Source organism: Ruditapes philippinarum, unplaced genomic scaffold (genome assembly GCF_026571515.1).
Source record: "Ruditapes philippinarum isolate M1 unplaced genomic scaffold, ASM2657151v2 ctg3368_1_1_1_1, whole genome shotgun sequence".
In the NCBI taxonomy this organism is placed as follows: domain Eukaryota; kingdom Metazoa; phylum Mollusca; class Bivalvia; order Venerida; family Veneridae; genus Ruditapes; species Ruditapes philippinarum.
The window spans coordinates 184,613-199,778 of NW_026854526.1; the positions used below are offsets into that span (position 1 = coordinate 184,613).

General features: G+C 33.6%; 1 protein-coding gene across 1 annotated transcript in view; it reads left to right on the forward strand.

The window, feature by feature from the left end:
• LOC132740379 (uncharacterized) overlaps window positions 1-15,166 on the forward strand; it is a 66,305-nt gene that overhangs the window by 4,016 nt on the left and 47,123 nt on the right. Inside the window, exon 3 of the mRNA XM_060728276.1 lies at window positions 4,110-4,235. Within this exon, the coding sequence (XP_060584259.1) occupies window positions 4,110-4,235 (126 nt within the window). The remainder of the gene's footprint in view (window positions 1-4,109; window positions 4,236-15,166) is intronic.

Consider the following 15,166-nt stretch of genomic DNA (forward strand, 5'->3'; position numbering starts at 1 on the left):
TCGCAAAGAGCAAAGGGGACATTACCTCCCCTTGACGTAAGTCTAAGGCATAACAAAAATAGTCAGAATATGAATTACATTTCTTAACACAAGATTTGACATTAACATACAAATTTCTAATTATTCTAAGCAATTTGCCTTGCATCCCTTGTCTATAGAGCTTAAGCCATAAAGCATTCCTATATATACTATCAAAACAATTTTTAAGATCTATAAAAGCTGCGTATAATCGTTTATTTTCATTTAGGAAATGTTGGATAGTAGACATTGAAACAAAAGCAGCAACTTCTACGGTGGAACGGCCTTTCATAAAACCGAACTGTGTGTCGGATATAACATTATTGCTATCACAGAAAGAAATAATTCTATTATTAAGTATGCCTGTGAATATTTTTGATAAGCAACTAACTAAGGTTATGCCACGGTAATTATTTACATCTTCCCTGTTGCCCTTTTTAAACAATGGTATAATCACACCTTCGTACCATTTTTCCGGATAAATACCGGAATTTAACACCGCGTTAAATATATCACAAAAATGACTAGCAATAATATCTATACTCTCCATAAAATATTCATTCATCAATAAGTCACTACCCATGGCCTTATCCCTTTTAAGTTTCTTAACAACTTTTAAGACTTCCTCAACTGTAATTGTACAATCTAATTCTGCGAATGGGCAGTCAATATCGTCAAAGTTATGAACGGAACAAAAATTTTCAGCTTCTTCATTTTAACATTGAAATAAATCGGTTTCTAAGTTTGAAAAATACTCAAAAAACTCATCTAAAGAAATATTATTTTCTCCTTTAACACTTTGTTTTTTATCAAAATACTTCCAAAACTGTTTTGGATTACAACATTTTAACTTCTCAAGCTCCTTCATTTTTTTTATTTCAAAATTCTTTTCTTTCTACGGACAATAGCCTTGTATTCTTTTTTACATGAACAAAAATATTCCCTATTTTGCTGAGATTTAACACTATCAAATACTCGTAAAGAATCTAAATAACAAGTTCTTGCATTTTGACATTCAATATCATACCAATCATTATTTTTCCCAAAGGGCGTATCACAAAAAGTTACATTTTTGTTACAATTGATAAGTTTCGAAAATATAGGATCGGCTACTTCTCTAACAATGCTTGTAAAACTATTAACTGTATCATTTATTGACGAACCTTTGCTTCATATCAATGTTAATCGATTTAAATCAGGTAACCTGGAGATTATACCTGAGCGAAACTCATCTCTGCACTCGGCATTCCATTTAATCCGTAATTTGTCTTCTTCACGAGATACGTTTAAATGCTTTTGGCATGATAAAGAAAATATAATGGGTGCATGATCACTCCATTCATTTATGCTACAAATTTCAAAATTACAGATATTTTTAAAATTACATTCTTTTGTCAACAAATAATCTATAACAGATGCCCCATTTTGATTTACAAAAGTGAAATTATAAACGTACATGCATTTATTGAGCTTCAAGCGATTCTCTGTGACTCAATTTAGATTTTACACCATATTTTGCTTTGATCATATTAATTAGTTAGCGACAAAGTGTTTTCCAATCATTTGATTCGCCATAACGTTGAAAGTGTGTCATACTGAAACATGGAGTGGTCGTACAAAATATTGTCTTTGATTTGAGGAATTATTAGACGCCGCTTGCAAGCGGCGGCTACAGCGTCTAGTAGATATGCATTTGTCCGTATCGCAATGAGGAAAATTTTAGACTTGATTTTGTGTATTTTTATTTTGTTTTAACAAAATCACACTCTTCTCAAATTTTCTTATAAAAATAGCTTTTCTGATGTACAACATGCCACTGAGCTTTAAGGCATTTGAATAAACGTCTAACTGAAATGCCATGTTTGAATATCATATTCTTTTTATCTTTATCTAATTTTATCTACATAATAAATAACGTGCCGATGAGCCAGTCTATAATCGATCGTTCTAAATTTTAACCGTTGAAAGAGGTTATATTACGACTGAGGCAGTTTCACTAACTTCATTTGCTCCGCCTCTGTTGAAGTTCGGCTCCGCCTTGAATTGTCGCAAAAATTTAAAATGATGCTCCGTATGCTAGCATTTAGTCTTCGTTGACGGGGCAGAAGGGAACCAGGACAACTTTGATCAATATCACTTGTCAAATCATTAAATTACAAGTCACAAAGCCTAAACCACGCCCATTATCAGAGAGGCGGTTCTTCCGCAACCGTAAACTCTACGGTCAGAAAGGGGAGATCACTGCAGAACAGCTCGTCCTCAAATTCATTCGAACATTATACAATATTCGTACCAATATTTAAAGGGATATATTCACGGCACATATTGTCTTGAATTCATTTTAAGTATACCAATCATTACAATTTAAATTGCTATCCATTGTTTTTGCTTCGACCAGACGTTTCAATCTTTGTCGCAACAGAAAAACATTTTTAGAATTTCAGACATGGCATTACTTTGTGAATTTATGCATTAGGTTCTACTTTTTCACAAAAATATGCAACGTTATTATTAAACAACGAGCACATACCAAGAACATGGAGAAAAATTGATTTGTGCTCCGCATATTCAACTTAATAGAGAACGATTTTCAATTCTGGTTGACTGCTCACATCATTTGGCAGCGTCTTTGATGTGCAGCATCAACATTTAACTTGTTTTCATATTGTGCGGGCGCAACATCTACGCAAGTGATTCAGCATTTTATCACTGTTTTATAATACTATTTCATAAGGTTTTTATATAAGTGTTACAAAACGAAGGGATACTTAAATGGAAACTTTGGCCACGCGTCACACAAAGGAAAATATTATTCTTAGATTTAACGCAAAATATTCATTTAGGATACTATCACTTCGTGTCTTTACACAGGTGGCAAAAATATGTTTATTTCGGTTCAGAATATAACTTGTATACATTTATGCCGGTGGTGCCTAATTTTAACAAGTAAACATGGTTTTAGAAGGATTTGACCAATATAGAACACCATTTAAATACCAAAACGAAATGCAAAATTTGAAAGCTATATTACAAATAACTCGGAAGTGTAAATAGTCTTCGTTCACAAGGTGACTTTATTGCAGATTGTACATGGTCTATGGGAAACCCCTTCTTTATACAGTATTCAAGAAATGTTTTTAGTTATTTAGTCTTGGTTGTTGTTCATGTATTAGAAATCAAAACATGTATGTAGAGTTCCGATATGACTGGTTTTCGTAATAAATTAAAAAGAAAAGAAAAATGGCTATGTACAGGGCCGACAAGTCCATAAAACTTGCAAGGGAAGATAATCAATCCTTGCCCTATATAAATATACACCCGAAAGCTTTTCTATACGATGATCAAGAAAATTTATTCTTAAATTACGGAAAGACTGATATAGCGATTTTATAGATTTTGCTGACTCATTTATGATGAGCAGTCGCAGAAAATTTTGATAAAATATCAATTTACTAAATCAATCACATATACCTTAGAAAAGGGGGAGCGGTAGCCTTATAGCAATGTCTATTGTTTGCATTAAAACAATAAACAAAAGGTAAGCATGTTTATATTCCATGTCTTCTGCCTATAGATATGTTGTGTGTGCTAAAACATATATTGTTTGTTTAACGCAATAAAATTATTTGAGTTTGTATATTTATAGCACAATCACTCGAGTTTGGTTCTATTTTAACTGCAAACGGTTCAACTTAAAATCATATCGGAATGGGACATTCTAAGTTACAATAAACTTCAGTATTCCTTCTGAAACTGCCCATATATGTGTAATGAGCGCAACAGTAATAAGTCAGTTAATTCTGAATTTGTTTGTTTATTTGGGTTGGGTTTAACAGTGACAATAGGAAAAAGGCAGTATTTTGGGTTTCTCAGCATGTAACTGAGGCAAAACGTTCTGTAAATGAATTGACTCGATAAAATATATCACTAACACGTGCAAGATCATGTGATTCTAGAACGAATTGTTTTACAGTAAAATGCTTATGCAATCAACTTCCATTTACAATGAGTATTCTCGCTGAAGTTATGAAAAATAAGGTCTTAGCATTTAACTACTTCATAGTGATCATGCAATTCTTTTAATATTTCAGCGAATTATTGCCCAGTTGGGCAACAAGTACCGGGTATTTTCTGTGGAGGAGGACCGACAAGTCAGCCATGTCCGACAGGAACTTATTGCGAGATATCTCCAGTCGACGGCTATGCTGTCTGCTGTCGTAAGTTTTTCATTTTAAATTAATGGTGACATTTTTCAATAAGTATGATAATTCTACAATTGTCAGGTGGGTGGGAAAGACAAGTGAATACAAAAATGAAAAGAAATATTGCAACAAATCTAGGAATCGAAAATAATTCGATCCGTGTCTAATAAAACGCATGTCCAGTGCAATGATTGATTACATCTTGAACTATTTATTTGTTGTATTTTTTTACAACGGAGAAAATTTTATTCCTTACATTTATCTATCCCCTAAACAGATTTACTGAAAGTCCTCTTGAGTAAGTCGTCTGCACGTGTTTCCATTCATGACTTTATACCTAAATAAAAGTATATAAATAACAAAGCTTACACTTCCTTATTTCCAATCGCTTTTAAAAATGTTGTTAACTATCAAGTTATATTGCTGATATTATGTAAGGTATATGAATCATGTTAGTCACTTTTCTATTTGAAAAATAATTTGGTAAAAGATTTGATCAATGACAGTAATGATTGTTATGTAAATAGAAATATTGTTGTTGTTTTTTTTTAATTTAAAAATGTTTGATTATTATTATTATTTTTATTATTATTATTATTATTAAAAACTAATGACGCTGCACGTATTATGACCTTGATGATGATGACGACGACGACGATATAATGACGATCCAATATGACAATCATCCTATGAACTTTGAATATTGTGGGCCAAATGGAACTTAAGTTATGCTCCGGAAACTGTTTTCAGTTTTGAGGTAACAATGACCTTGACCTTTGACCCTGTAACCCCAAAATCAATAGAGGTCTTCTACCCAATATGGACAATCATCCTATTAAGTTTGAATATTGTGGGCCAAATGGAACTTAAGTAATTGAGCGGAAACTGTTTTCAGTTTAAAGGTAATAGTGAATTTGACCTTTGACCTCGTGATCCAAACATCAATAGGGGTCTACCAAATATCTACCCAATATAAGCTCCAGAAACCACATTATTCAGTGTAAAGATCATTGTGGCCGTACTTTTGACTTTATGACCCTAAAATCAAAAAGGGTCATGTATTGGACATGGCTGTTCATCCTTTAAAATTTTACAAATGTAGGTTGATTAATACTTAAGTTATTGAGCGGGAACTGTTTTCAGTTTAAGGTAAAAGTGACATTGACCTTGTAACCCGAAAATCAATAGGGGTCTTCTACCTAATATTGACAATCATCCTATGAAGTTTGAACACTAAGGGCCAAATGGAACTTAAGTTATGCTCCAGAAACCACAATTTTCAGTTTTAAAGATCATTGTGGCCTGACCTTTGACTTTATGACCCTAAAATAAAAAGGGGCCTTGTATTGGACTTGGCTGTTCATCCTAATAAAATTTACAGCTGTAGGTTGATAAATACTTAAGTTAATGAGCGGAAACTGTTTTCAGTTTTAAGGTTTTAGTGACCTTGACCTTTGACCTTGTGACCCCAAAATCAATAGGGGTCTTCTACCCAATATGGACAATCATCTTATGAAGTTTGAATATCAAATAATAAATATATGTAATTGTATTGCCACTTTAAAGAAATAACATGTATTCAAAGCGTACAGTATTAATGTTATTAATAAATACAATGTATACCCTTAAAAAGCCATTTTAAAATTTTCAAAACGGGTGCTGACTGCATATGGTCAAAACCTGTTAAGGGAAAGCCGTTGTTTTCTTAAGCAGGGAATTTAAATTGACACTTATAACTGAGTTCTAGTTGGTTCCAGTACCGGAGAAAGCTTATGAGTTTCATACATAATCGAACTAAAATGAATTATGTATAAATTACACGGATGCTGCTTTTTCTTTGCACGCCTACAAAAAGAGAATAACCATAACGTTGAAAGTTTGTCATACTGAAACATGGAGAAGTCGTTCAAAATATTGTCTTTGATTTTAGGAATTATTAGACGCCGCTTGCAAGCGGCGTCTACGGCGTCAAGTAGATATGCATTTGTCCGTATCCCAATGAGGAAAATTTTAGACTTGATTTTGTGTATTTTTTTTTTGTTTTAACAAAATCACACTCTTCTCAAATTTTCTTATAAAAATAGCTTTTCTGATGTACAACATGTCACGGAGCTTTAAGGCATTTGAATAAACGTCTAACTGAAATGATAATGCCATGTTTGAATATCATATTCTTTTTATCTTTATCTAATTTTATCTACATAATAAATAACGTGCCAATGAGCCAGTCTATAGTCGATCGTTCTAAAACTTAACCATTAAAAGAGGTAACGATTGAGGCAGTGTTAATTACATGTACTTCATTTGCTCCGCTTCTGTTGAAGGTCGGCTCCGCCTTAAATTGTCGCAAAAATTTAAAATGATGCTCCGTATGCTAGCATTTAGTCTTCGCTGACGGGGCAGAAGGGAACCAGGACAACTTTGATCAATATCACTTGTCGAATCATTAAATTACAAGTTACAAAGCCTAAACCACACCCATTATCAGAGAGGCGGTTCTTCTGCAACCGCTACGGCCAGTAAGGGGAGATCACTGCAGAACAGTTCGTCCTCAAAATCATTCGAACATTATGCAATATTCGTACTAATATTTAAAGGGATATATTCTCGGCACATATTGTCTTGAATTCAGTTTAAGTATACCAATCATTACAATTTTACTTGTTATCCATTTTCTTGGCTTCGACCAGACGTTTCAATCTTTGACGCAACAGAAAAAACATTTTTAGAATTTCAGACATGGCATTACTTTGTGAATTTATGCATTAGGTTCTACTTTTTCACAAAAATATGCAACGTTATTATTAAACAACGAGCACATACCAAGAACATGGAGAAAATTGATTTGTGCTCCGCATATTCAACTTAATAGAGAACAATTTTAAATGCTGATTGACTGTTTACATCATTTGGCGGCGTCTTTGATGTGTAGCATCAACATTTAACCTGTTTTCATATTGTGCGGGCACAACATCTACGCAAGTGAGTTGCCAGTTTCAACATTTTATCGCTGCTTTATAATACAATTTTATAAGGATTTTTATATAAGTGTTACAAAACGAAGGGATACTTACATGGAAACATTGGCCACGTGTCATACAAAGGAAAATATTATTCTTAGATTTAACACAAATATTCATTTAGGATTCTATCAATTTCTGTCTTTATAGCAGTGGCAGAAAATATGTTTATTTCGGTTCAGAATATAACTTGAATACATTTATGCTGGTGCATTCGGAACTGCCTCGGCTATTATCTATAATAGCCTCGGAAACAATACGGATTTAAAGTTTACCACGTGGTTTACATATGTAAACAGAAACAGAGATAATGTAAAACGAATGTATATATTTGACATCTAATGTCTGTTCCGGTACTCTTATGCTTGAAAATATGTCTGACAACAATTTGTAATTTAAATATGCCCACTGATGTTCAATTTTAAACAAATCCAGCTTGACTTCCGGTTAGTGTAATGCTCGGGAAGTAGATAATTTCTCGGACTGTTTTCTTAGAAATTCATTGTGAAAATGTGACTTAAGCTACTAGTTTTTAGTTAAGAACAATGTAATGTGATGTAATGTATATATTTGGAATAAGGACATTCACAGGTGAACAGACTTTGTTATCTTTGAAGATTTACTTCGTAACTCGCACATACTTCATATATATTCACCTTTGTTTACCTGAGTCACGCTCTACTGACCAGGATTATAAACATTCCAAGAAAATCGAGTTATCCAACCGGTCACGTTAATCTGTTTTTGTTGTAAACTACGCTACATAAATAACGCACCATGAACAATTGTTCTACCCCAGTTCCTTCTGATAAAAGCAAAAGAGAACTGTCTTCTCCGTTTGATCCAAACGATCTTAAGAAATGTAAATCAGATTCACTTACATCATTAGCAGAACCAACAGTGTCATCAACTGCTCAAATAACACTGAGTGATGAGGACCTTCAAAAAATTGGAAATATCATTTCGCACAACTTCCAAGATCAAATAAAAACTATCGTAACTGATGCTGTTGAGGGTATTGTCCAGAAAATCAACAATAGGCTAGATTTTTTAGAAAATGAAAACAAAAATCTTAAAAGTAGAGTCTCAGATCTCGAAGCCAAACTCATTGAAGCTAACGAGTCACAAGACAAGGCTAATCAATACAGTAGGCGTAATTGTATCCGAATCTCCGGTTTAAAAGAATCTACCCAAGAAGATACTGATGAGGTTGTTCTTGATGTTGCGAAGTCCATCGGTGCAAATATACAGTTGGGTGACACTGACAGATCGCACCGCCTAGGAAGGCCGTCTAACACTGTTATCAACGCTAAGCATCGCGACATTATTGTAAAGTTCACTTCTTACAGATCACGCGCAAAAATGTTTAAACAAAAATCAAAACTGCGTGTGTCCAAATTTAAAGGTAGTTTTATAAATGAAGATCTCACACATACGAGAAGCGGGATATTCTTTGAATGTCGAAGACTAGCTCGTGAACATCTTATAACAAATACTTGGACATCTGATGGTATCATAATGGTTAAATCGAAAGATGATAAACTGTATCGTTTAGAGACGACACGTCAACTCGAACACTTCAAAAGGAATAATAACATTACAACGTAACTTTTGTAGTGCAGTATACTTGCGTTAATAGTCGATAAATAATACAACAGTATATGTAGTACAGTCAATGATTTACCTATGATATCAATTTTAGTTAAACATATAATATTTGGACTAAATACGATCGCAAGAAGCCCTGAATAATTATAATTATATATAGATGCATTTATTTATAAAAATGTCTGTTACATGCATTTTGTACTTTAATATTAATATCGGAAAACATTTATGTATACATGAATGTAAATTGTCTATGTCTATGTAAATGTATGTACGCACATGTTTTATTGAATTATACAGCCGACATAACATAAAATAGTATGGGTATTTACGGAATTGAATAGAAATAAATAATAAACATATATGAAATTGGGTTAAAACTGGCTACGTTGTATGTACCAATAAAAGTACTCCTAAGTTTGTAACTTAGTCCATGTATGTTTATTTTGTATATGAACATGTGTATAGACAATGACTTCCATAATTTTTTTTTTCCTGTTATGTTATACGAAATAACATGTACAATCCTTTTGTGTCTTTAAGATAAATAATTTAGAATTGCGAATTGATTTTATTCTTGGTAATTTTTTAAAACGTATTTATGATTAGTAATAGTGATGATGATTAATATAAAAAAAATTTTTATCGTATTTGGAAAATGTACATTATCTATCCAGTTAAAGTAGCACTTTTAAAAAACTTTGTCAGGCATAAACAGATCGAAACTACAAAAAAAATTTAATATGAACTTAAAAGTATGAAAATAACTTTACTTATTTTTTCCCTACATGTTTTGATATGATCAAAATAAACTTCACAAAAATGATTAAGTTATAATTATAGGTAGCTTGTAAAAATGGATGCATGTAAATGCATTATGTATATATGTATGAATGTGTGAACATGTTTATGTGAACTTAATTTTGTATATGTGCATGCTTGCGTGTGAGTATTTGTTTATATGTAAAATGTATATATACTTCATATAACTGAACGCCTGATTTTTTTTTCTACTGATGTATTTTGCTTTTGATGGAGTGTTTTTTTAATTACGTGATACTGTGTAGTATTGCAAAATGATTCCTTCTTGATATCATCACGCATCTGTTTTTATTATTGCCTATTGATGTTTCCTGTATCATTACGTATCTCTTCTTACCATTATCAAAGTGATGTCTGTATCAAGGTCATTGTTTGAATAAGTGTAGTGCTCAATTTAGAAACCATTAGATTTTTACAAATAATTTATTTGTCAAATTCAAGTTATCTGAAAATGTATCCTGTTAAAGCAAATACAACATCTAACTATTTTTAAAGTAACCAAAATTCATGTAAAATTTGACAATATATGTGATTTGACATGAAAACAGTCCGATGTTTTTATGCATTTATATTTTCTATTTACTAAAACAATTGTTTAGTCTAAGCTTTCTAAACCATATTGACCGAAATGTATTCTTTAATATTTCTTTCATACTGTTCTTTCATCTTCTTTAAAATGAGCGTACGAAAGCCTCAAAAACATTCTTCACTCTCAAATAACTTTATAGCGGCGGCCCACTTCACTTATGTCCTCGAATATCCACCATGATATCAGCCACTGAACCACTACAACGCTGCCGTCTTGCTTGTACTACCTTCGACTCTTTTGCAACCGTTCACTATATCTACTATCACAAACAAAGCATACTATATAAAGACCTGCTTACATTCTTATTTCTAAATCTGTTGCGTACATTGTCTGGTGATATACATCAAAATCATGGCCCAGTTCCTTCTGACGACCCCTCTCTGTCAACACTTTCTGACTCATCTTTCCAACAAATCACCAGTTGTGGTCTTAGCCTTATGCATTTAAATGTTCAAAGTCTTAAGCCAAAGTTAGATATTATTGAGATCGAGGCCCAGCAATATGATATTCTTGTATTTACGGAAACCTGGCTTTCTCCAATTACTCCCGACGAAGATCTCAGAATTGCGAACTTTAGCCTCCCATATCGTTGTGATAGAACTGCAAGAGTGGGTGGGGGCGTCGCAATATATGTTCGAGATGGGATAAACGCTGAATTTCGACAGGATCTCCATATTAACAGGCTTGAAGCAGTTTGGGTTAAAATAATAATTCACTCCAAAAAACTTCTTGTCGGCGGTATTTATCGACCACCTGACTCAAACAATGAATACTGGCAAATCCTGGAAGAAAGTGTCGACCGCGCTTTCTCTGTACAGACAAATGACACAATAGCAGGTGATTTCAATATCAATACTCAGACATCATCCTCAAAAAAGATGACTAGACTTATTGAATCAGAATGCAGAACAACTTATCACCTCTCCAACGCACTTCACTGAACATTCTTCTTCCTTGATAGACCTCATATTTATTAAGTACCACCAAAATGTTATCACTAGCTTTGTAGCCGATCCCTTTATTCCTGATCTCACACGTTTTCATTGTCCTGTTGTAGCAGTCATAAAATTAAGTAAACCAAAGCAGAATACTTTCAAGAGACGTATTTGGCTATATGATAAAGGGGATTACGACACTTTCAGAGATAAACTAAGGTCATCAGACTTGCATTCTCTTTTATCTAATGACAACGTAGATGAGTCAGCGGACATTTTATCTAAAACAATTATCCAAGTAGCATCCGAAACTATTCCTAACTTATTGGTCGCCAATTTTTTAAGCCAATCACCGACGAGGATTTTTCAAATTTTCAGGTTTCAAATATTAATAGAACAGATTTTATATAAACTGGACGTTTTATATTATAAAACGCAAGTGGGCGGAGCTAAGTTTCGAAGAGCGCTAAAGTGCAATATACGCATGTGCAGAAATCTTGAAGTTTACTCCTCCTACTAATCAATATTTATGCATCATGTTTTTTCCGTACACGCACATGTATATCGTCACTACGGTATAGAATTAAAAAAAGAGGTTCATTGAAATGAAAACAGGCAAATCAACAGTAAAAATGGTTTTAATTATTACTTACGGAACCAGTATCATTTTATAATTTCCAAATAAAAAGTTCACTTTATTCCAACAACGTATGTATGTAATATTTCTTACTTTTATGTAAATATTACATACTTAGCGATTAACGCAAATAAAAGCATATGTCGCGCTTTGATGGTACCTATGAGCTGAAAAATGAGAGGGTACCTGTGTTATAAAAATTCAAATGAAGAGAGGTAGCCCGTGCCGCTGCAAAACCGAAAGTAGGGTGTTTAATAAAGTTTTCATTTATTTTTGACAATATACTGCCATTTGTCCGAAGATGATATGTATATGAATATATTAAATATGTATGATGTATATATAATCAAGCCACAGGTTCATTTCAGCCCAAAAAATATGTCGAGGTGACGGGCGAGGCATGTGGACTTTTTGTAGCTTATTGTGAAGTTGCAGTACCTGAAAATCGGGCACATGACAAATCAGCACATAAATAAAACATTCTAGTTTTCCGTGGTATACATCTTTTCTACGTGTCATACCTCCTTTCCTTATTACAATGAAACTTTACTGCATTGTTATCCATCGCTGGTTTGTTTTTAGCAGAGAATGACCTGTGCATGTTCAAAGAGGGTACCGTTTAAAGAGGGTACCGATATGGATATGCACCGTGATATTGTCTTATTTACCTAGACAGAATGCGGGAATTAGTTATGCAAAACACGTGACCCGAAAATTTGTACCGCTACCGTCTTCCAAATATGGTTATACACATTTAGGCTATCGTGTGACGTCACGCAGTGTGTTGGGCGGAAAAAAAATGGGCGGAGCACTAAGCCGGTTAGAGTGCATATTGGATGTTCTTCGTAAATAAGAAAGCTACAGTCGCTTCGCAAGCTCCGCTCCTTTTTAGCTTTCTTATTTACGAAGAACACCCAATATGCACTCTAACCTATACAAAGAAGTAACAATAAGACCTGGTGACATCCCTTGGATGAATAACGATATCAGTAAATTTATCAGAAAACGAGCCAAACTTCACAAAAAAGCCAAACAAAACAATGCCGATTTTCATTGGTCAAAATTTAGAAAAATTAGAAACGATGTCACTACACTTATACGAAAATCTAAATCAATGTTTCAAAAAAAACTAATTGAAAAATCAACTCAAATAATGTAAACCCTAAAGAATGGTACAAATGTAGTAAAACATTAACAAAGAAGCAATCCTCAAATTCAATACCTTCACTAAATTACAACAATATCATTGCATCATCCGATCAAGAGAAGGTAGAAATTCTAAACGATTTCTTTAGTTCGCAATCAAAGGTAGATGATAAGGATTCAATACTTCCACCCCTTACTGAAACAAACATTCCTATCCTATCAAACATTAACATAACGCAGCAGGATGTGCTTGACTCATTATCAAATATGAGATCCCTCATAATAGATCCCTCAAAAGCATGTGGCCCAGACCTTGTAAGCCCTAAATTACTACGAAAAGCCGCGCCTGTTTAAGCCAGTCCACTCGCAGCCTTTTTTAACAAACTTATCCGTTCTTCTTCCTTTCCTACACCCTGGAAACTTGCTAATGTAACTCCTAATTTTTAAAAATATCTGATCCAACACGTCCCGAAAATTACCGCCCTATCTCATTGTTAAGCTGTATCAGAAAATTGATGGAAAGATGTGTTCATAAGTATCTGTATAATAATCTTGTCACTAATAATTTGCTTACTCCTCACCAATCAGGTTTTATCAGAGGTGACTCAACAGTTAATCAATTAGTTTTACTATACAATGATATTTGTCAAGCTCTCGATTAGGGTAAATAGGTTAGGGCTGTATTTTGTGACAACTCCGAGGCCTTTGATCGAGAATGCCATCAAGGTCTTCTCTACAAACTATCTTCATTGGGTTTAAATGGATCGCTTCTTCAATGGTTCTCCTCCTATTTGTCTTGCAGGCGACAAAGAGTCCAGTACAGAAATGTATCCTCAGCATGGGTTTCTATCTCCGAAGGTGTCCCTCAAGGTTTAATTCTTGGTCCCCTTTTGTTTCTTGTTTACATCAATGATATCGTAAATGACATATCTTCTAACATAAAACTTTTTGCTGATGACACGAGTTTGTATACAGTCGTAGATAACCCAATTACTGCAGCAACCAGTCTTAACTCAGACTTAGATCGGATACATTCTTGGGCCAATACTTGGCTTGTTTCTTTTAATCCAGAATAAACAAAAACAATTACTTTTCAAGGAAATTATCTAAACCGTCTCATCCTACACTTAGTTACAACTCTATACCAATATCTCAGGTCACATCAAATAAACATCTTGGTGTTACTTTATCTCATGATGCCCGTTGGAAAACCCATATTCATCTATTACTTGATAAGGCCTGGAAAAGAATCGGACTACTCAGACGTTTTAAATTTCTTTTATCACGAATAAGTTTAGAACGCATATATTATTCATTCGTCCGCCCACTTCTTGAATATGCTGATGTAGTCTGGAATAACTTAACTGACGAACTAAGTAAGGAAATAGAATCCGTTCAAAATGAAGCAGCTAGAATAGTCGCAGGCGCTACCAAACTGTGAAATATGAACAAACTCATCAGTGAACTTGGGTGGGAATCATTAGAAAATAGAAGAAATAAACACAAATTAATCTTATTGTATAAAATGAAAAACCATATATCACCTTCTTATCTTTCAAATCTGCTAACTCCCACCCAACAAAGTACATATAACCTTAGACATATTGACAATTTAACTCCAGTTCCAACCAGAACATTTTTATGCTCAAAATCATTTCTTCCTTCTACTATTCGCACCTGGAATTCTTTTCCTGAAAGTCTTCGATCTAGTCCAACTTTAAACATATTCAGGTCCAAAATAACCCCGACTATCAAAAGACCACCGTCTTACTATAATACAGGCACATGTAAAGATCAAATCCATCACACAAGATTGAGATAAGGATGTAGTTCATTGAATGAGGATCTGTTCAGAATGTCTATTGTGGAAAGTCCAACATGCACATGCGGAATGAGAGCAACTGTATCTCACTTCTTATTGCAATGTACCAAATACAGAAATATACGCGAAAGATTTCTCACTAATTTAAATTGTCCGGCTAAAGTAAATAATCTTCTTTACGGCAACGAACATATCTCTTCTGATGAAAACAAAACCCACTTTCAGAATGTCCAAAATTTTATTACACAATCGAAGCGCTTTTTGTAAGAATTACTATCAGTATGAATAAACTTGGTCTTTCCGTACGCTCATATTTCCTTACATGTTAATCTTAATTATTAAACTCCGATATATATATTCAATCATA